Source organism: Salvelinus sp. IW2-2015, linkage group LG2, assembly GCF_002910315.2.
Source record: "Salvelinus sp. IW2-2015 linkage group LG2, ASM291031v2, whole genome shotgun sequence".
NCBI classification, from domain to species: domain Eukaryota; kingdom Metazoa; phylum Chordata; class Actinopteri; order Salmoniformes; family Salmonidae; genus Salvelinus; species Salvelinus sp. IW2-2015.
In genome coordinates this window covers 22,742,413-22,765,524 of record NC_036839.1, presented here as the reverse complement: position 1 = coordinate 22,765,524, position 23,112 = coordinate 22,742,413, and the positions used below count along the sequence as shown (strand labels likewise).

The 23,112-nt window shown below is 44.9% G+C and overlaps 1 protein-coding gene across 3 annotated transcripts in view; it reads right to left on the bottom strand.

The window, feature by feature from the left end:
• Window positions 1-415: 415 nt before the first annotated feature.
• LOC111977079 (telomere-associated protein RIF1) overlaps window positions 416-23,112 on the bottom strand; it is a 31,351-nt gene continuing 8,654 nt past the window's right edge. For 2 of the 3 annotated variants that reach the window (XM_024006391.2, XM_024006383.2), the window contains exons 8-34: window positions 22,627-22,765; window positions 21,152-21,303; window positions 20,745-20,856; window positions 20,276-20,449; window positions 19,899-20,009; window positions 18,613-18,675; window positions 17,602-17,705; window positions 17,228-17,314; window positions 16,741-16,814; window positions 16,466-16,646; window positions 16,145-16,252; window positions 14,649-14,798; window positions 14,405-14,504; window positions 13,963-14,267; window positions 12,839-13,041; window positions 12,546-12,645; window positions 12,325-12,456; window positions 11,951-12,093; window positions 11,729-11,818; window positions 11,578-11,638; window positions 7,912-11,385; window positions 3,551-3,682; window positions 3,194-3,280; window positions 2,800-2,915; window positions 1,809-1,962; window positions 1,489-1,612; window positions 416-1,161 (exon numbers count right to left, since the gene is read on the bottom strand). In XM_024006391.2, the coding sequence (XP_023862159.1) occupies window positions 896-1,161; window positions 1,489-1,612; window positions 1,809-1,962; window positions 2,800-2,915; window positions 3,194-3,280; window positions 3,551-3,682; window positions 7,912-11,385; window positions 11,578-11,638; window positions 11,729-11,818; window positions 11,951-12,093; window positions 12,325-12,456; window positions 12,546-12,645; window positions 12,839-13,041; window positions 13,963-14,267; window positions 14,405-14,504; window positions 14,649-14,798; window positions 16,145-16,252; window positions 16,466-16,646; window positions 16,741-16,814; window positions 17,228-17,314; window positions 17,602-17,705; window positions 18,613-18,675; window positions 19,899-20,009; window positions 20,276-20,449; window positions 20,745-20,856; window positions 21,152-21,303; window positions 22,627-22,765 (6,942 nt within the window). In that variant the 3' untranslated portion in view covers window positions 416-895. The remainder of the gene's footprint in view (window positions 1,162-1,488; window positions 1,613-1,808; window positions 1,963-2,799; window positions 2,916-3,193; window positions 3,281-3,550; window positions 3,683-7,911; window positions 11,386-11,577; window positions 11,639-11,728; window positions 11,819-11,950; window positions 12,094-12,324; window positions 12,457-12,545; window positions 12,646-12,838; window positions 13,042-13,962; window positions 14,268-14,404; window positions 14,505-14,648; window positions 14,799-16,144; window positions 16,253-16,465; window positions 16,647-16,740; window positions 16,815-17,227; window positions 17,315-17,601; window positions 17,706-18,612; window positions 18,676-19,898; window positions 20,010-20,275; window positions 20,450-20,744; window positions 20,857-21,151; window positions 21,304-22,626; window positions 22,766-23,112) is intronic. The other variant, XM_024006399.2, reaches the window with a different exon arrangement.

Below are 23,112 nucleotides of genomic sequence, written 5' to 3'. Positions count from 1 at the left end.
ATAGACCAAAAATAAATAATGAACAAAAATATAAACTCAATGTACATTTTTTGTCCCATTTTTCATTACCTTAATTTAAAGATCCCAGCTGCTGAGGAGTATTTCTGTATTAAAGCCATTTTGTGGGGAAAAACTCATTCTGAATGGCTGGGCCTGTGGCAAGTTAGCTTTCTGGTCCTGCTGTTGCACGTACGTGTTAACATATCACCACGTAGGCTGTTTTAGCTCCATTGAAAATKAATGGGCCGCTGCTCGTCTGGAAAGCCCTTAAGTCATCAATTCAAAATATGATGCCCACCGACTGTAAGCGTAAAAATAGACCATTACACTTTCCATCCCCCTATACATCCAAAATAATTGCCCTCATAAGGGTTCGCATGCTTTACTTAAGTACGCAAAAAAAAGTACCCTCATACGTTTTCACATCCTTTATTTATGTACGCAAAATGTAAAAAGTGCCACCCTCCTGGCCAGTATTTATTGCTAAAATGTAAATTCATGGCAAAGTCTTGGAACAGCCAATCAGAGACCATGCTTCCCTTTCACTCTTACCATAGCGACAGTTAATCATCATCACCCAACCTTTCAGGCTAAAAAGATAAGTAAAGTAGTGAGCATTTATAAAACACCTCCCTCACCCATCAGGACATGGAAAAAGGACAAAGACAACAGGAGTTAAAAACATAGATCCTAGTCAACTTGTAGCACAGTCCTGATTAACTCTTAAGAGTGTAATAGGAAAAACAGCGATTGGGGTGTTCAGGTTCGAAGTCCATGGGGGCTGAGGGGCCTGGCCACCCATATAAAAAAATCTCTAAAAATTCAAACACTAATGTCAATAGGCACCCTCAATTGACGTCACGTCGGGCAATCCAAACCCCGTAGACCGTTTTGATCAGAGTCCACTGTCCTTGTTCTGAGAAAGTAGTCTGCTCTGCAGCTGCACCACTACATTCTTCATCATCTCTCCCAGCTTATCATGGAGCTGAACAAGCTGGTCAGGGGAGCAGCGGCTCAGTTCCTCCCCAGCTAGACGAGCTCCCAGGGACTCCACCTCCAACAGAAGATCCCCCTCAGGCCTCTGGTGGTCAGGCCTGCTCTGGTCCAGTCTCTCCTCTGGACCCTGCTCCATGGACACTGGCTCATCCAACATCTCTGTGGCTACAGCAGGGATCAGAGAAGACCATGTATGACATACTGAAGACGAGCGGTATTAGTAATACTACAGATCGCTTAAACTAGATTGAAGGTTTATAGAAAAATATAAAGATGTTTTGCGGCATTGTGATCTAAAAACAAATAAAACAGTAATTCAACTGTGGCCTAGGCTGGGTTACAGTACAGCACTGTGACAACTGTTGCTTTTAAAAGGGCTAGAAATGTGATTGATTGTTAAAGTAAAATATTCAATTCAAATTGCTTGGCACCAACAAAACCATCATCATTAGGACATTTTTCCAAAGTGTAGTGTATTTGGTAGGAACTCACCGAGGGCCTCTCCAGGAGTCTTGTCCTCCTCTTCCTGGTTCTGAGGAAGGGTTGGCTCCTCCAGCTCTGATGTCATGTTCTCCATCTCTTCAAAACTCTTCAACTCATCACTACGGCCCTTCCGCTGAAGCAAGGACAAGGCAAACAGTCAGATACAGCCCAAACAGGTGGCATCAGTTCAGGTGGGTTTTATCTGCAGTTATAATCTATGTAGGACAATTATTTATCTGGTAAGATAAGGTGAACAGAAGAGATTTCATTTTCATTTTTCATTTTCTAGAAGGTGGTGGAAAGTTAGTTTTGAAAGTTTTAGGCATTACCTGCTGTTCGTGGTATGTTTTAAGTGCTGTCTTCACATTAGAGATCTTTGGCGAGCGAATGGGAAGGTTCTTGATTTCGCTGGGTGTGAGAGCACTGAGGTCTCCAACCGTTTTGATATTACGGGCACGCACAAGATGACCAAAACCACGAGGCCTATAGGAAGAGAGAAAATTAAAAAATAAATCTCTCCATGTCTTGGGGGACAGATCCCAAACGGTCCACTATAAAGTTTTGGATGTCAGCAACACTTTTATTAGGTTTATTTGACAGGGACAATGCAAATAAATCAACATTTCTGGCAACCTTTTAATGCGTAAAGTAAATGTCGGATAAAAAATGTCAAGACAGGCCTGATGGAAACAGAAAATTGTCTTCCAAATGTCGACAAAACAATATGCTAGACTACATGGGAACTTTGTGTTGGTAAAATTAATTAAGCGAGAAATGATGGCGGAAACGCCTTTATGCGACAATATTGATATAAAACCATCATATTGAAGTAAACGCGATATGTAGTCTGGTCCTCCCACTACGACTCAGGAAAGCATGCAGTTTGTTATGCTACAGATGAAATATATTATGATGAACTTCACAGGGTGAAAGTGCACAGTGATGAGCTTGATGCTCCTTTCAATAAATATTGAGGGTCTTATTCTGGTGACCTGATGATCGATACTTGGCTGCCGTTTGACAACTAAAAAGAATCTCGCTCTCTTGTCCATAATCATCAACATGTAGGATATTTGGGGGGGGGGGGGTACATTAAACCGCCCCCCAAAAAAATTGTATGTACACTACGTTATCAACACTGCATTTTATCCACAAGTCAATTTGATGGAAACCTCTGGTGTGAAAATGCACATATTGTTTTTATGCAGATTTTAGAACATTCACATGAAAATCTGTTGTCAATTGGATGGAAACCTAGCTAGTATGTCAGATTTAGCCAGCCAGAAACATTTTCTATCATATAGGGATTTATGTCCTCACCACATGTTGGAGGTGATCTGAGGCAGTACCGCCTCCACAGGCGTAGAACAGCTGACCAGGGCCGGGTACACACAGTCCTTAGGGATGGGCCTTGGCTCCTGGCTCATCTCTGAGATCTGAAACAACATTCATCAAGTCAGCCACTGATCAAAGGAATTGGACTCATGCACTTGTTCTTCAAAAATGTGATGCACAACAATCATGCACTTTGAGATATCATGCATTTCTGTATGCAGTAAAATGAATGTCCTTGTTCTTGATAATAAGGTTTCTATAAATCGGATACATTTGGTTAAAAATGATTGAATTTGGATTTAAAAAGGTAAACCGTGTTGCATTTATGATCATGTCTGAAAATAACTTGGGTATTTCCTGTGTATCTGGGTATACATACCAGGCATTTCTTGGAGCTCTTGTACCCCGGGCTGCAGAGATTGCGTGGACTAAGGATCAGTAGGCCCTTTGTTGGTGTTGTGATATACTGCAATATAGAGCAGAGGTTAGGCTAAGAGTCAAAATGTAAGACATCAAAAAAAATAACAGCAAAGTTCTGGCCACTTATAGAGTGGTATTCTCACTTGATATCTGCATGATTAACTAACATATTCTACACAGTGTCTCCCATTGATGACGATGAATGATTTACGCGAAAGTCCAAGTGGCACATTCTTAACCCTAAATCAAGCCTATAAGGATTTTGTGCAAAGTATATAAAATGACATTTAATAAACATCACTAGTGGAGCATATACCTTAGGCTGAGTGATGCTGCTGCTGGCAGTTTTGGCTCTTGGGGAGCTGGATCGGATGATCGGGCTGCGACGGTCAATGTCATCTGCCAGCTCCTGGTGTTGGATTGGGTCGGCAAATGATACTCGTCGAGACTGCAAAATATAGATTAATTTAACACTGTTTTCAGAACTTGCTAATGCCATTTTAGATACATCAAGGTTTCTCTTCAACTGTATGTAATTTTGAATTCATACTGATTTAGTGAAATGCAGATAATTCTAATAAATGCATACAGTGCCTTCAGAAAGTATTCCGACCGCTTTAGTTTTCCCGCTTTGTTACGTTAAAGCCGTATTCTAAAATTGCTTAAATATATATATTTATTTAATCCTCAAATCTACACACAGTACTCCATAAAGACAAAACAAGTTTAGACATTTTTGAAGTATTCACCCCTTTGCTATGAGACTCGAAATTGAGCTCAGGTGCATCCTGTTTCCATTGATCATCCTTGAAATATTTCTACAACATGATTGGAGTCCAGCTGTTGATTTATTTAACCTTTATTTAACTAGGCAAGTCATTTAAGAACAAATTCTTATTTACAATGATGGCCTAATCCGGTCTAACCCAGACAACAGTGGGCCAATTGTGCGCCGCCCKATGGGACTCCCAATCACAGCCGGTTGTGATATAGCCTGGAATCAAACCAGGGTCTGTAGTGACGCCTCTAGCACTGAGATGCAGTGCCTTAGACTGCTATGCCACTCAGGAGCCCTGTGGTAAATTCAATTGATTGGAAAGGAACACACCTGTCTATATAAGGTCCCACAGTTGACAGTGCATGTCAGAACAAAAACCAAGCCATGAGGTCGAAGGAATTGTCCATAAATCTCAGAGACAGGATTATGTCAAGGCACAGATTTTTTACCTTTATTTAACTAGGCAAGTCAGTTAAGATAAATCCACTATAATTGAGAATTTCAATAAGCATAGCCAGCTTTCCACCTGGCTACCCCTACCCGGGTCAACAGCACTGCACCCCCCACAGCAACTCGCMMAAGCCTTCCCCATTTCTCCTTCTCCCAAATCCAGTCAGCTGATGTTCTGAAAGAGCGGCAAAATCTGGACCCCTACAAATCAGCCGGGCTAGACAATCTGGGCCCTTTCTTTCTAAAATGATCTGCCAAAATTGTTGCAACCCCTATTACTAGCCTGTTCAACCTCTCTTTCGTGTCGTCTGAGATTCCCAAAGATTGGACAGCAGCTGCGATCAACCCCCTCTTCATAGGGGGGGGACACTCTTGACCCAAACTGCTACAGACCTATATCTATCCTACCCTTCCTTTCTAAGGTCTTCGAAAGCCAAGTCAACAAACAGATAATCGGTAATGACGATTTCGAATCCCACCATTTCTTCTCCGCTATGCAATCTGGTTTCAGAGCTGGTCATGGGTGCACCTCAGCCACGCTCAAGGTCCTAAACGATATCCTAACCACCATCGATAAGAAACAATACTGTGCAGCCGTATTCATTGACCTGGCCAAGGCTTTCGACTCTGTCAATCACCACATTCTTATCGGCAGACTCAACAGCCTTGGTTTCTCAAATTATTGCCTCGCCTGGTTCACCAACTACTTCTCTGATAGAGTTCAGTGTCAAATCGGAGGTCCTGTTGTCCGGGCCTCTGGTAGTCTCTATGTAGGTGCCACAGGGTTCAATTCTTGGACCGACTATCTTCTCTGTATACATCAATGATGTCGCTCTTGCTGCTGGTGAGTCTCTGATCCACCTCTACGCAGACAACACCATTCTGTATACTTCTGGCCCTTCTTTGGACACTGTTAACTAACCTCCAGACGAGCTTCAATGCCATACAACTCTCCTTCGTGGCCTCCAATTGTAAATACAAGTAAAACGAAATGCATGCTCTTCAACTGATCACTGCCTGCACCTGCCCGCCCGTCCAACATCACTACTCTGGACGGTTCTGACTTAGAATATGCGGACAACTACAAATAACTAGGTGTCTGGTTAGACTGTAAACTCTCCTTCCAGACTCACATCAAACATCTCCAATCCAAAGTTAAATCTAGAATTGGCTTCCTATTTCGCAATGAAGCATCTTTCACTCATGCTGCCAAACATACCCTTGTAAAACTGACCATCCTACCGATCCTCGACGATGTCATTTACAAAATAGCCTCCAATACTCAGCAAATTGGATGTAGTCTATCACAGTGCCATCCGGTTTGTCACCAAAGCCCCATATACTACCCACCACTGCGACCTGTACGCTCTCGTTGGCTGGCCCTCGCTTCATACTCGTCGCCAAACCCACTGGCTCCAGGTCATCTACAAGACCCTGCTAGGTAAAGTCCCCCCTTATCTCAGCTCGCTGGTCACCATAGCAGCACCCACCTGTAGCACGCGCTCCAGCAGGTATATCTCTCTGGTCACCATAGCAGCACCCACCTGTAGCACGCGCTCCAGCAGGTATATCTCTCTGGTCACCCCCAAAACCAATTCTTCCTTTGGCTGCCTCTCCTTACAGTTCTCTGCTGCCAATGACTGGAACGAACTACAAAAATCTGAAACTGGAAACACTTATCTCCCTCACTAGCTTTAAGCACCAGCTGTCAGAGCAGCTCACAGATCACTGCACTTGTACATTGCCCATCTATAATTTAGACCAAACAACTACCTCTCCCCCTACTGTATTTATTTATTTTGCTCCTTTGCACCCCATTATTTCTATCTCTACTTTGCACATTCTTCCACTGCAAATCTACCATTCCAGTGTGTTACTTGCTATATTGTATTTACTTTGCCACCATGGCCTTTTTCCCCCCCTTTTACCTCCCTTATCTCACCTCATTTGCTCACATTGTATATAGACTTATTTTTCTACTGTATTATTGACTGTATGTTTGTTTTACCCCATGTGTAACTCTGTGTTGTTGTATGTGTCGAACTGCTTTGCTTTATCTTGGCCAGGTCGCAATTGTAAATGAGAACTTGTTCTCAACTTGCCTACCTGGTTAAATAAAGGTGAAATATATATATTTTTTTAAAGAAGAAATTCTTATTTTCAATGACGGCCTAGGAACAGTGGGTTAACTGCCTTGTTCAGGGGCAGAACAGATTATTTACCTTGTCAGCTCGGGGATTCGATCTTGCAACCTTTCGGTTACTAGTCCAATGCTTGAACCACAAGGCTACTTGCCGCCCCAGATCTGGGAAGGACACCAACAATTTCTGCAGCATTGAAGGTCCCCAAGAACACAGTGGCCTCCATCATTCTTAATTTAAATGAAAGAAGTTTGGAACCACCGAGACTCTTCCTAGAGTTGGTCGCCCGGCCAAACTGAGCAATTGGGGGAGAAGGGCCTTGGTCAAGGAGGTGACCAAGAACCCAATGGTCACTCTGGGAGAATCTTCCATAAAGACAACCATCTCTGCAGCACTTCACCAATCAGGCCTTTATGGTAGAGTGGCCAAACGGAAGCCATTCCTCAGTAAAAGGCACATGACAACCCGCTTGGAGTTTGCCAAAAGACACCTAAAGACTCACAGACCAAGAGAAACAATATTCCCTGGTCTGATGAAACCAAGACTGAATTATTAGGCCTGAATGCCAAGCATCACGTCTGGAGGAAACCTGGCACCATCCCCACAGTGAAGCATGGTGGTGGCAGCATCTTGCTGTGGGGATGTTTTTCAGCAGCAGGGCTGGGGAGACTAGTCAGGATCGAGGGAAAGATGAATGGAGCAAATTACAGAGAGATCCTTGATGAACACCTGCTCCAGAGCACTCAGGACCTCAGACTGGGGCAAAGGTTCACCTTCCAACAGGACAACAACCCTAAGCACACAGCCAAGACAACGCAGGAGTGGCATTGGGACAAGTCCCTGAATATCATTGAGTGGCCCAGCCAGAGCCCGGACCCAATCTAACATCTCTGTAGAGACCTGAAAATAACTGTGCAACAACGCACCCCATCCAACCTGACAGAGCTCAAGAGGATCTGCAGAGAAAAATGGGAGAAACTCCCCAAATACAGGTGTGCCAAGCTTGTAGCGTCATACCCAAGACTTGAGGCTGTAATCACTGCCAAAGGTGCTTCAACAAAGTACCGAGTAGTGTCCGAATACTTACGTAAATTTCAATTTTTGTTTAAGTAACAGGTTCGCAAAAATGTCTAAAAACTATTTAATCCATTATAGAATAAGGATGTAACGTAACAAAATGTGGAAAAAGTCAATGGGTCTGAATACTTTCCGAATGCACTGTAATGTAAATGTATCTTAAAGAACGCTTTGTAACCATAGTATGATTTGTGTAAATCTTCATAGATTAAGTACACCGGATCATGTTACCTTAGTGAAAGGTGAAGGACTCTCCTCTTCTATTTGTCTTTTCTGTCCCTTCTTCAGTATAGAGGTGGAGGGGGAGGCTGAGGGGGTCCACATACCCCTGATCCTGCCACTGCTGGGGCTCTGGCCCACCTCCAAACCCATCATAGCCTCCAAGCCCTTCTGCTTGGGAGGCGAATCTTGGCACAACACGTCTTTAGAAGTACTTGGATGATGTAGAGGCACTGGTGCTTCGCAAGTGTCGAAGGTCAGAGGGGCAACAGAGTCTAGAGGATGTAGAGCTAGGTCGTTATTGTTTATCTGAGTTTCTTCACCGTCCTCTTCTTCACACTCAAGACCTGGAACCGTATTCATTTTTGCCCTCTCTTGGAGAGGAGTGATATCTTGAACGTCGTTCGCCTGAGACTCTGTGTCGTTTTCTCTGGTCCTAGTAGAGGTGTTGTCAGATTCTGGCTGGCCTTTAATACATGTGTACTGCTCCTCCTGTTGCGCCTCATCTAAGGCATTGAAGCCCTCTGGTTGGGTATGCACAGTAGACATGAAAACATCCTCTTCTGGTTGGTCCTCCTCTAGAACATTGTTAGTAGACTCTGGATGTCGGTTCTCCTTGTCTTCTCCCATCTGCTCCTCTGTCACCTCCTCACTGGACACAGTCACAGGCTTAGGCACATCTACAAGCTTCTCCCCTGAAGACTCAGCAACCTGAAGACTCAGGCTCAGTTTCTCCTCTGCAGCTTCGCTGGGTGAAGTATCTGTGGGGAGTCCACTGGAGATGGGAGGGGTAGATAGTTTGTTTGGTTCAAGTAATACACTTTCATATCCTGAGACTGAATATCCATCAGCGGAAGGCACTGGAGAGTTGGCCTGCTCAGAGTCAGTGAGGAGCTTATTTTGGAGCCGTGTTGGCCCTTCACACCCAACGTCACTATGGACACCCTCCTGAGAAGAGACTGTTTTGAGGTTCTTCCGTGGGGATATGCACAAATGCTGACTCTTCAGTTGTTCTAGCTCAAGTTTTAATGAAGAGTCGATCAATTGAGATGGCAGCTTAGTATTCTCACACTCACCCTCTAGATCTACCATCTCAGTGTTAGTCTCCCTCTGCCCCATATCGTTATTTGTTATCAGAGGAAGTTTCAGAACATCCATTTGAGGTTTAAGGGAGTTGATACTTTTAATGGTTTCATCCACATCCTGAGGAATCTTAACTTTTAAGGCCTCACTCAATGGGTTTTGCAAGTCTGACTTTTCAGATTCAGACTTTAGAGAAGATTCTGAACTATCCATTGGGATCTCTTGGTAAGCCCCTGGCTCTCCTGATCCAACAGTAGCAAGTGGGCTTGGAAGAGCTTCAGTGGATTTGGGATTCCTGCCTCTCTTCTTGGGTTTCTGGGCATCCTCCTGGGTCTCTGAAGCGTCTGACTCCAAGTTCTCCATGTTGGAGGACAGAAAGCCCTGGGAAGCTTTCTGTCTCGTAGTCCTTCTGCTTCCTTGGGAGGATTCCTGTGTTCCAGCCTGGTCTGCCACCTGGGAGCACTCAGTCTCTATGGTGGGGGTTGGCATAGGGCTTCTGCTGGCCTTCACCTGTTCCTCTAACTTGCTTCTCTTACTGGATCTGCCTCTGGGCCTTGGCTGGCTGTCTGTTTGTCTGGTGGCGGAAGGAGTGACCTGAGAATCAGTCTGGCTCATCTCGGGTGCTGCTGCTGAATCAGTGGCCACATTTGGACTTGTTTTGTCCTCCAACTCAGCCACTTCGAGGGGCACCTTGCTTTTCCTGCTTGCTCTACCCTGTGACTGGCTGTCTTTTGGAGTGACTGAAGATGTGGCTGAAGGTGTGGTGATCTTTGAGTCAATTTGACTGAGTGTGTTTTCCGTGCCAACTCTTCTCTTCTGTTTGTCTTTACCCTGTTCTTCGGACTCTGTGACCAATTTACTCCTCCTGCTTGATCTACCCTGTGATTGTTCATCTCCTGTTTGAGCAGCAGGAGATAGTGTGGCCATCTGAGAATCACTTTGGCTTTGCTCCTCCTCAGTAGGATACTGCTTTTCAACCTTGTCTAGGAGATCAAACTCCTCCGAATCACTGACGGCCTTGCTCCTGCTTGTTCTACCCTGTGACTGACTCTCTAGTTGAGATGGTGTGGCTACATGTGAATCTGTTTGACTTGGCTTCTCCTTCTGAGCCTTACTACCCTTTTGTTTCTGATTGCCATCATCCTCTACTTCCACAGCCAGCTTACTCCTCTGACTACGTCTACTCTGTGATTGGCTATCATTATCAGAGGCAGTGACCGTTAGGGAGTCACTTTGACTGAGCTCTTCCTTTGCAACACCTCTCCTCTTCCGTTTGTCTTTTATTTTTGTCTCTGATTCCCTGACCAATTTGTTGCTCCTCCAACCCTGTGATTGGCTGTTGCTATCACCAGCAGGTGAAGGTGTGGCAACCTGTGAATTTGATTGACTCAACTCACTCACTTCCTTGTGACTTCTCGTTCTCAGCTTGTCTTTTCCACCATCCTCCTCAACAGCCAGCTTACTTCTCCTGCTGGCTCTACTTTGTGACTGACTATCAGTTGGACTGGCAAGAGAGGGAGTAGTCTTTTGTGAATCAGTTTGACTCACATCCTCTCCAGGTTGAGACTTTGTCCGTTTGTCTATATCATCTTGTTCCTCTGCGTCCTCTCCTGGTCTCAGCGGCCTACTCCTCCGCCGTCCGGACCGCCTTGGTTCACCTTGGCTCAGAGTGGACTGGGAGCTGGTAGAATCTTCCAAAAGACCTTTAGATTCCTCTTCTTCCTGACCGTTGTTTCCCATTACTTCTTCAACTGCAGGAACTGGAACTTCCTTCAGTACTTCCACCTGAGTCTGGGTGTCTGGGATGACATCGTCCTCTGTGGTTTCACTTGACCGTTTCTCAGCGATTATCTCAACTTCAGATTCCTTTTTGTTTTCTGAAGATTTGTGTTCCTCTCCCTCCTTTAGGAAAGACTCATTCCTGGAGCTTTTGTGTCTTACTTGTTCAGTCTCCTGGGAGTCCTGTCGGTCTGTGTCAGCCTCAGTCTCTGCCGATGGTTTCTGAGAGGCAGGCTCCTGCTCCTGGCTGTCCAAGGTCCTGGTGAGGGGGCCTGTAAACTTCACCACGCTGGCAGGACTAGCAGGCTTCCCCTCAGCATACTTCTCCAGAGTGATGAAGGACTGGCGACGACTGTTGTGTTTCTTAGGTGTCCCTGAGATGATATCAGAGCCGCCAGAAAGAATTGGGCTGGTGCCCTCTTCTTTAGACTCCATGGCAACATCGGAGTCCTCCAACGGAACGTCTTCATTKGCATCCTCCATGGAAACATCTGCAGACTCAAGAAGTACTTCCTCAGCAGGCTCCTCTTCCATTGCCGGTTCTGCCATCTCATTGGTTGGACTGATATATTCCTGGGTGTCTTTTGCCAAAACCTCAGAAGCTTTATCCATTTTCACGTTACCCTGTGGAGAAAAGAATGCAGAGACATTTGATTTGTATTTTCACTTTCTTTTGCGTTTGAGGAAAAAGGCTGTTAGCTTTCATGGCTTTTATGTTTTCATTTAAATGAAAACAGTTCACCAGGGTCAAAAAAAAAATCATAATTCAGACCTCGGGGTAACAATTAATAACTTTTGTTGTTAGATTCTCTTTACCTCTGATTTACCCTCATCTTTAGCGGCATCTTCGGCTTGCTCATCTGCTGGTAATTTGTCCCTGAAAAAGATATTCATGTTTTAACCACTGGGTCCCCCAATGTTGATAGATTAGTGGTATACAGTGTAACGGCAGCAGCCAACTACTTACAGTGATTCCTCCTGACTCTGTGTGTACTGGGTGAAGACTGTGGTATCAAGGGAAGCATCCAGGTTGTTGTACATGGCAGGGATGTCAACCCTTTAGAATAAAACCCATACAAAAGCATTATACAGTGAGAAAATGTTTGTTGATTTGTCTAAATAAGGCAAAAATAAAAAAAGAGACGACAAAGAGATTTAAATTAACAAAGTTGATTTGCCCGAAACTGACCTTTTGGTTCTCTTGACCTCTTTCTGGTGCTCAGTGAGAACTCTCTCCTTGGTCTCAGGGGGGATGAACACAAAGTCTATCGAGGCCTGCTCCTCCAGTTCCTCTCTGCGAGGCAGCTTGTGAGAACCAAAGTCAAGTTTTGTCTGATAGGGAGGGAATAAAAGTCAGCTCTAATATGATGCAAATGGTGGCAATAGAGACAACTTACTGTGTTTTGACAGCCTTTGTAAGAAAGCTGCCTAGCACAAGATTTGGTCATGGGGTTCAGAGAATAAAGAATTCCATTTCAATTGAGTCAATTCCATTTTTCCTCAATGTGGGGAATTTAAATGGAATTCATACACAGGAAATGACTGGGTAAAAGCAGCACTTACAGAGACGGGCTTGGTAGAGGTGTTGGAGTTCCTGTCCTTCATCTCCTCAGCCCTGGGCAGTAGAKAATCTCTCTTCACCCCAGAAGTGACATGTACTCCACTCAGTTTGGTCTCCAGCTGAGAGCTCTCACTCTGCATCCACAAAACATAATCCAGGGATTATTACACCATTCATATGAAACCTGCGGCAATTTGACTTATTCAACATGGAAAACACTCACCGAGTACTGTCCACTGAGCTCATCTGGAACTTCAACAGACTCAGACTCAAACCCAGGTAGAAGGATAGGAGTGTTCTGCTTCACCTGGCTCAACACCGGCCTGGAAAAAACAAACATTAGCAAACACGAAAACCTTTAGGGTCGGTTTAGGGCCAGTTCTCAGGACCCAGATAAATACATTGCTGGACTTTAAAGCAGTTTTATTGGAGATTCTCCACTGAATATGGTACTGGTCCAGGAAATCACCCCATAAATATAATATGGCTCAACTTAACGCCCAAACAGATTCTTACTTGAGTTCCTCTGGATAGACGAGGACCAGAGTGTTGGCGAAGGTTGCATTCCAGAACTGTGCAGCTAAGGAGCGGACCTGCTTGCGTCGATGGAGGAACAGGACACAGAGCAAGGGGGACAGCAGGGACAGCAGCTCATCATCATAGGCCAGGGCTGAACGGATCTGCAGGCACCCCAAGACATCACTCAGGAGCTTCTCCAGCTGCAGGGAAAGAACACACTTATAGTGAGACTAGCACCCAGACACAGACGATCAGTTAAAGATATGAAGCATGCAAAGAAAGAATCAATTACTTAGAAACTGAACAAAAATATAAACGCAACATGTAAAGTGTTGGTCCCATGATTTATGAGCTGAAATAAAAAATCCCAGAAATGCTACATACGCAGCAAGATTATTTCTCTCAAATTTGTTAACATCCCTGTTCGTGAGCATTTCTCCTTTGCCAAGATAATCCATCCACCTGACAGGTGTGGCATATCAACAAGCTGATTAAACAGCATGATCATTACATAGGTGCACCTTGTATTGGGGACAATAAAAGGCCACCCTAAAAAATTTGAAGTTTGGTCAGTTTTGAGGTAGCGTGCAACCGGCTTGCTGATTGCAGCAATGTCCACCAGAAATGTTGCCAGAGAATTTAATGTTAATTTCTCTACCAATGCCRTTTTAGAGAATTTGCCAGTACATCCAACCGGCCTCAAAAACAAAGACCTCGTGTAACCATGCCAGCCCAGAAACTCTACATCTGGCTTCTTCACCTGCGGGATTGTCTGAGACCAGCCACACCGGACAAGGGATGAAACTGAGGAGTATTTCTGTCTGTAATAAAGCCCTTTTGTGGGGAAAATCWAATTCTGATTGGCCTGGCTCCCAAGTGTGAGGGCCTATACCCTGAAAGGCGCACACCCATAGCTGCGCTCCCGCTCAGTCATGTGATATCCATAGATTAGAGCCTAATGAATGCATTTCAATTGACCGATTTCCGTATATGAACTTTAATTCAGTAAAATAGTTGAAATTGTTGCATTTATATTTTGTTCAGTATATAACATTAATGCAGTAGTTTATATAGAGATCCAGTACAGATAAAGAAACGAAATGGAAAACATTTCAACACACCTTTGCTCCAAGACTTGAGGTACATTTGCGCTGCTCATTTGGAGTCCTCCCAGCCTGTTCATAGAGGGCTACGAGGGGATGTGAGAGAGAGGCTAGGGCCTCCTGGATGGCTGTACCCAGAGACAGATTAGAGAACAAGATAGAGAGGATGGAGACCAGGGCTAGGCCTGTACCATTAGGGACTGTCTCATGGGCCTCCAGTGCATTGAAGGCCTCAAGGGATTGAACCAGCAGGGTCTGGAAGGTAGACAGGTTCCCCAGCGCCTTGCTTTTCTTACGCACCCAGGTTAGATGGGTGTGGGGAGCTGGAAGGGACAAGGGGAGGGTAAGTAAACATCAAGCCCATTGAGTTAAAAAACACCTTGCATTTGTGATAAAAACAGTTTTTAAAATATGGTTAAAACTTCAATTTCTGGTTAAAACGGTGCTAAAAGCATCTTACATTTCATCTTCTGCTGAAACTGTGGTGTGTAAGGAGAGAAGTCTGCACTCTCAGCGATGACCAGGAGGATGTTAGCAACCGCATGCAACGTTGCTGGAACCTGGAGAATAAACAAACGGGCATGRAACGCTCAATGAATCTGAACAAACTACTGGACAACAGTATTCATCAAAAGGCTACCAACTCTGGTAAATAAGATAACCATTGGGTGTTGGGTATAGTGCAGCGGTCCCCTCCCGCTTACCTTCAGGGCCTTTCTGTCCAATATGGCAGCCATCTTGACACACAGCTCTTCACAGCAGACGTTCTCCTCGGCCGTGGCCACCAGGGCAGAGCAGCGGGCAAACACCTTATACAGCCTGCACCACGTACCCAGCATGGACTTCTGAGTCATCTACAGAGGCAGAAAGCATGTTTGAGATTGACCACATTGCAGTGGGACAACGCAGAATCACATATCTTCAAACTACCCTGCATTCCAGCCCTCATTATGAGACAGGCGAATCTGCGCCTCCTCACCTTTCTCAAACTGATCCACTCTGATCACAGACAGTAAGGTACTTCACTTGAAATGACTGAAATTAGAGCAACGCACTCAATAGGTTCAACCGTRGTTTATTGGAGAATCATATAGCATGATCTTTTAAAAGATAAGCAGACCTGCCAACCAATTTTTACCACTTCAGCACGGCGCCGGCCCCCACAACGGCGCACGTGCGACACMCACACTGCTCAAATCATAGGCAAATGCACAGTTGTTTTGCCTAACTATGATGTTGGCAGACTGCCTCAGTATGAATAGTAGTCTATAGACTTATGGGTACTTGGTTGGTCTATGGTAGCCAACTAGAAATACGTTTAAAATGTACACATCAGGGCTCTCCCTAGGATTTTCTGACAACATGGTGCTGATGTAGGCCTACGGTTGGTTGGTTGGGTGGGGGTCAGTCAACTACCCCCCTCAGGAAGATGGAGCATTTTGCATTTTTGAAAAACCTGTATCTGCCATTTCCTGAAAGTCTTACATATCAAACAATGTACGCAACATAGACGTTTTGTTTGATGCTAAATTAAATTGAGGTGGTCTCAATGACACCCACATTTTTCTAGGTTAAATGTAGGGGTGATGATTATTCTAACAGGTGTCTATCTGGATAGTCTGGTGAAAATGTTAACTGGCTTCTTCTGAATGTTGTCGTAGTCTAGCTTACTGTTGGTTATCTGGAATATCAAACAACTGAACTAGGCCTGTATGAGCTTGTTTCAGTTCTCCATCCCCGACCTCATCCATCTAGTTCGGTCTGACAACTAGGATACCATTCTTTCAACATGCCTYGTCATTGGTGAACTGACTATCACATCCGCAGCCTACTGTTGACATAATATAGCTGTTAGGCCTAAGAGGACTGGTCAAGAACGGATTCATTAACATAGGCCTACATTATCGTTTCTGCTTGTCCATGCGCTTGCTCATACTCCCGTTGCAAATATCAAAGCATGTGCGGGATAGAAAGTGTTTCTCGCTTAGTTGACCAAACGCTGCAGCTAACTACCTTTGTCGTAATGACAAGTTTAGCKAAGGAACCAAGTCAAAAACMATAATGTGCCAACTAGAAGCCTATTRTTGTGTATTCAAGGGTCGTTTTTCCATACAAGCGTACATTGACCTCACATTGCATGCGTGGAACGCAAAATGCGTGCAGGTTGGCAGGTCTGGATACAGTATGCCATCTGACTCACCTGTGGCAGAACCTTGCCAGGTAGCAGGTGTATGATGGGGAACATCAGGGCAGTGAGCACAGCACTGAAGCTGTGCTCCAGAGCGTCCCCTTGGTTCACCTCATTGGTCTGTGACGAGGGAGGAAAATCTTATTAAACCAATCGCCACCTCTATCTCCATCTATGCAACACGTAGGGGAAATATAAATCATAGTTTGTTTAAGGTGACCCCTTGGCGAAATTGTTCTTGCATCTAAACAAACAAGCATCGCATGCAGTGCAGTTCTAGAGCATTTACATGACATGAACAGATGTCAGTTATACGGTGTGTCCCTTTCTAACCTGTGTGATGGTGTCGGTCAGCGGGTTGACCACCAGGCTCCACATCCTCCAAAGCTGTTCTTTGTTCCCCAGAGTCCCCGCGCTGCGCCCAACCGTCCCCAGGACCGCCTCCCCAAACGCCAGGGGGGACGTGGGGCCGGACAGACCACAACTCACCAGTGTCTCCAAACACAGGAAGAACCTGTGGGGGGGCAGAGACAGATACAACTCAAATAAGACCAGAAAAAGACATGTGGCTGCTACATTTGTTTATGGTAAGACAGGGGGAAACCCACCTCTCATCCTCTATGAAGCCTGCCACCAGACTGTGGTTGTAGAACAGGAGAATCAAGAACAGGGCTGGGGTTCCCTGGGGCAGAGACAGAGGAGACAATGTAACCACACCACACACAGGACCACACACAGAATTCAGAACACATCTGGCTCCCATATCAAAGACACTGCAGGATGTGTGAAGAGAAGACGTTGTTACAGAGCAGGTCACAGGGTTGTCATCAGTACGGCATCATAGGAGTCTATAGCTATGTCTCAGGGAACCTTCTATAGTTCGGCTTTCACGGGTGGGATTAAGATTGTGTGCAACAAAGGAAGGAGTCAGAGCTAGCAGGAAGCCACAGGATGGACCTACTGCATTTCAGTTTATTACGTATGGAAACTGTTGCTTACATGGTCCCTTTCCCAATGATCCTAGATCTGTGTCAAGAGCATAATCAGATACACCCTGCATACAGCTGAACAGAAAGAGAAGAGGCAGAAACTCACATTCAGTACATCCATTTTGCCCACTTGGTAAGAGGCAGATCCCAGTACTCTCTGAGGGATACCCTTCACTGTCAATTCCAGCAGACTCTGTTGAGAGAGTGAGTAAGAAAACCATCTACTGAAAGCATTAAAGCAGCCCCTTTTACAAGCTAAGTGTGGCGCTTCAGGGAATTGAGATATCCAGGACATCTACATTCAAGGTGGTCTACTGACACTTGTATGAAAAACTCCTGGACCAAAACAGACTCATGAACAGAAGTTAGTAAGACTTTAGCTTTTAGTTTCCACTAACATGGGCTACCAGACGACCAGTCCTGGTTGGAGGTGTTGTAGAATAAGAGTAGGTGTAGTACAGTGGTGGAGGCAGGTCTTACCAGAGCCCTGTTGGCAGGGAGGGCTTCTGAGGAGATGATGCTCTGTAGAGCCTGTAGCAGCAAGGTTAGCACCTCAGAGCCCTGCCTTTCCTTCTTATTGCCTGCTGTCACAGTAACACAGGTACAAGGGACAGGATGAGAGACAAACAAAGACAACATACTAGGGGTGGATTGCCATTGGTCTTTCCTCTCTCCTCACCAACTTCTCAAAACACATTGGAGAAGGTCCAAGGGGAAGGACCTTGAATTTACTTTTTGAGAAAGAGGCAAGGAGAAAGGACGCAAGGCAAGACTTGAGATTAATTTATGTAATTTCTTTTGAAGGTCATCACTGGGGTCTTACCCCTCAGATTTCATTCCTCGTCACAGCGGTTTCAGACCCGAAGGTCTGATGTCCGCTCAGACTTAAACTGATGACAGTGGGGTAGGGCCTGGGGTGGGGGGAGGCTGGGGTCTCTGCTCTCCCCCCTGACAAAGAGGACTCAGGCCCAGCTCTGGTACTCTGTGTGGGGCCGCAGGGCTGACCCCATGGCTGGAAGGGTCAGTCCAACAGAGCAGCAGCCACAGAACAGAACATTTCCCAATATTAGCCAACTAAATGAAGATGGAGTGAGGTTAAACTATGGCATTACTCATCCAAGCAGAGTGAGGCACGCAGCATGATGGTCTATCATTCCAACGGAGCAATGTTTCCCAAACCGCTCCAGTCGTTCCACTTACTTGATTTATTCCAGTAATAGCACACTTATAAATGACCCTACTGGTCAACTGATCACCATGCCCTTCATTAGTTGACTCAGCTGTGCCAGTACTACAATACATAAAGTAAGTGGAACGGTTGGGGGTAACGARGAGACGTTTGGGAAACACTGCTATAGAGGAGCTAGCCAAGGGTGAAACTAGCGCATCAGTGAGTGAGATTACAGAGCTTCCTGGATAGACTGCAGGCCTAAATCATGATAGAGAAGAAACCCTAACTCCAATCTGATGTGGTTGGACCGCGGCACTCACCAGCATCAATCGTTGTGCTTACGAAACTGACGAGGTTCTTCCATATAAGAGCAAGCAAGGCATCTGCAGGGGATAGAGAGAAAAGGCGAGTCACCCCACATGAAGTGGCACAGTCATTTAACCCGCCCCCACACATGCACTTCTACACATACAATCATTCCTTCCAACTCTCCTCCACCCCCAAGCTGTGRCTCTCAGAGGCTGTTTCCAATACTAGTCGATGTGAGGGAGCTCTTCCACGGCAGCAAGTCAAGCCAGAGCTATCCAATCCCCTTTATGGAGAGTACTTCTCTCTGGCTGCGTTTACACAGGCAGCCCAATTCTGATATTTATTCCACTAATTGGTCTTTTGACCAATGATATCAGATATTACTCAGGGCCGCTCTGATTGGTCAAAAGACCAATTAGTGATACAAATATGAGGCTGTCTGTGTAAACGCAGCCTCTCACACACACACGTGTTACAGGCCTGGCTTGTACTAGGGAATTTTTGGAGCCTGCGSCATCTGCTCTTGGGGACAGGCCAGCTGAATAGCATGCAAAGTGGAAGGAAGTTAGGCTTATATTCTTCCTAACTGGGCCATAGATGATTTATATCCTCTCCCTGGCTACCTGACTGGCAGAGGAAGAAACAGCTATACACTGAGGCTGGCTCTGGAACAGTCTTCGAGACTACATACAATGGCACTACTGTAGGGCTAGAATTGCCAGGGAGCTCACCATACAGTATTATTGCTATAATTAGGTACCGATACGATATGTATTGTGATTCTCAGGATCCTAAATGTATTGTGATTCTCAGGATCCTAAATGTATTGTGATTCTCAGGATCCTAAATGTATTGTGATTCTCAGGATCCTAAAATATATTGTGATTCAAAAGAGCGATTTTATTGCAATTTGATGTTCCAAACATATTGCTCACCATACACTGAGTAAACACAACATTAAGAACACCTGCTATTTCCATGACAGACTGACCAGGTTAATCCAGGTGAAAGTTACAATCCGTTATTGTTGTCCTTTATTATATCCACTTCAAAATTTGTTTTGATCAGTCATGGAAAAAAGTGYTGAAAACATGATGGCTCACAATTTTTCTCTACGCCTATGCCACTTAACAAAAAAGAAAATTACAAGTATCGCTATAATATCGTCCAAAATAACCAGATTTTTTTACCACATCCCTACTCTAAAGGAGCCAAAATGGTCGTCAGAGCCATTATGGCTGTCATTGAGACTATGCTCTTGTCAATTGCAGTGAGTTACTTGAGGGCAGGTAGGTACCTGGGGCATCTTTGCCGATGCAGATGAAGCTGTCGTGCACAGCAGTGATCAGCAGAGGAGCGTGCTTGGTGAAGGAGAAGGGGCTGGACAGGAAGGGGTGAGAAATAGGTTCTGAGAAAACAAAGWGGGTCGGTCAAGTCAGAAACAGGCAAGCAGGTTCCAACAATAATTTTTTATCTGACAGTTTACTTTACAGGCATTGCACATGGGTAATGTGTGTGTCGTCCCACGGTAACACAAACATTTATTAAACTAGTTCTACACCTCCACAGGTTCAAAGGGCAAATCATGTTCAAACAGCGCCACAGAGCAGCAAATAAAATTGTGGTAGCAACCATTCTATTTCTATATCTCAATTATATCTCTTTTTCTCTCACCCAGGCTGAGCGTCAGCTTGTTCTTGGCTGCAGCGGTTGTGACTTCTGGCCCCAGGAGGTAGTGCAACAACATCTCTAGTCCCAGCAGCTGGATGGAGGGGTAGGCTTGGGCCACCACCACACTGGTGTTTAGGTTCAGACGGGGCACCGTAGTGCTAGAGAACGCTGGGGAACCTGGTGGGGCGGGGGAAGAGTGATTCATCAATGACGTATGAATCTCACAAGTAAAACATTCAGTTACATTTTTTACATCCAATGTTTCCACAAGACAATTCCTGGTGGCACATGTCAGGTATATCCAACATGAGAATATTAAGTAATGCTGTTCTATACGCTACTAGGTAAATACAAGTACATATCGGCAAGTCACGCATGCAAATTGAAAGCAAAACCGCTAACGAGCAGCAGATGATATTTGCCAGTACTAGTCAATAGAAGGTAGGTGGAGGCAGTCAGAGGGAGACTGTACCAGATTTAGGAGTAGTGGTGCCCACAGCACTGCACTGGCTGGAGCTCCTGRAAGGAGTGGCTGGCAGGGCCGAGTCAGGGCCCAGGGTGCACTGGAGGAGAGGTACACCAACCTGACAACACAGACTACTAGTCAACAACAGTAACACATTACTTCACAAAACCACTAGTGTGGTTAAAAACGAAGGGCAATGATAACGTTGCATGCAAACGTCAGATAAGAGAATACATGAGTAGATTCAGGTTCTCAAATTAATCTCTTAATTCCCCAGTAACAAATCCTGCTCAGAGTCCTAACACATTATCAGGTTATGTTATTCCAATATAAAGATGAAATGCTTGTTGTACCTGTTCAAAATGGGCAGTATAAACATGTACATAAAACAGTAGGTGAAACACGAGCCGTACCTGTTCAAAATGTGCGGGCAAGTTGGCTCCCAGTTTGACCACCAGGTACCACCAGACCTCCAGCTTGGTGAGCAGGAGGGCCTCAGTCCTCACCTGGATGGAGCTGAGGGGCTGCATCAGCAACTTTAGACGCTTGGCACTGCACAGGATCTCTACAGTACAGAGGAGACAGGCAGACAGTTACAGTCCGTATTGAACAGGATCTCTACAGTACAGAGGAGACAGGCAGACAGTTTACAGTCCATTATGAACGGATCTCTACAGTACAGAGGAGACAGGCAGACAGTTTACAGTCCATATAGAACAGGATCTCTACAGTACAGAGACAGGCAGACAGTTACAGTCCGTATTGAACAGGATCTCTACAGTACAGAGGAGACAGGCAGACAGTTACAGTCCGTATTGAACAGGATCTCTACAGCACAGAGGAGACAGGCAGACAGTTACAGTCCATATTGAACAGGATCTCTACAGTTACACGAGGAGACAGGCAGACAGTTACAGTCCGTATAGAACAGGATCTCTACAGTACAGAGGAGACAGGCAGACAGTTACAGTCCATATAGAACAGGGGTCTACACCCCTAGCTAGCCACAATTGGCAAAAAAACAACAACACATCTGCCAATTAATTTCCAGCAGTATTTCCCCTGTATTTTTGTGTGGTGCACGCATTTGTCAATCATTCACTTTGTGTAACCAGTTATCTTTCATCTGGGTAGACAGACTTTCCCCMAAAACTTTCTCAGTTAAAAGTTAACTGCAGAGTAGGCTTACCTGGCAGAACGATATCATCATTATTTGTATAAATTGGGTGGGCTTTTGTTTCGCAATCTCTGTCATGAAATATGCAGCATCAAAAAACATTGCTAAACCAGCACAATCCTAGCTCGCAAAACACGCAATTAAAGGGGTATTGACCAAAATATAATAAACACTCAAATGGTCTTTGATGCAATTTTACCACTGACATGGACTCACATCAAATAGCACTGTTCCTCTATGTATAATTCAAATTTTGAGTTAACAGAAAAAAATCCCAAAACAGAAAAATATAACAGGAAAGGGAATTCTGGAAAATACAGAGTGCCTATTTGAAAGCTAGCTCACGACATGTTTCATCATTTAAAAGTAGCTCTCATGCTAGGAAAGGTTGGAGACCCCTGGTTTTGAACTTCCCTAAACCACGAATACATAAAGTAACATGTTCAACTGTTATTGAGTGGTCCTCATAGTTTTCTGTTTGAGGAGTAATATCCTAACTCAAGTGAGAATCAAGTCGCTTAGCACATGATCTCCATAGAAAATAATGTTTGAGGACTCAGTGGATGTTCACTAGAGTATCTTATAAACCACGTCATAGAAACCTCAATTAAAATACATTTTAAAGTAAAACAGCGGATGAAAGTAAAGACTAAAAAGCAGCAACTCAATTAAACTGGATTAAGTCAAAGCATAATGTTTTCTTGTACACACCTGGGTTGAGCGCGAAATTGTCAATCAGGCTCTTCCAAGCAATGAAGGCGATCTTCTTGATGTTTGGGGAGGAGCTACGGAAGCCCAGTTCCTCCAGGCCAAGCAGGGAGTTGATGAAGGGACCACCTCTATGGAGCAGCTGTGGGATGGAACACAATTCAGTGTTTCAATACAACTTCTGAAGAGCCAAGAAGAGCCAAGCAGATCATTACATGCACTGCCCAATTCACTCCCTAACCATTACGTAGTAGAAAAGTACTACAACTTCGCGCTCTTGGGGATGTCATTYGAAAACATAATGTTAACTTTCACTGCTATGCAGATGACACACAGCTGTACATTTCAATGAAACATGGTGAAGCCCCAAAATTGCCCTCGCTAGAAGCCTGTGTTTCAGACATAAGGAAGTGGATGGAAGGGGTGCCAGTCCTCTCTGGCTGTGGGCCGTCGGTGGAGATTTTACAGAACATGGCCAAGAAATGTCTA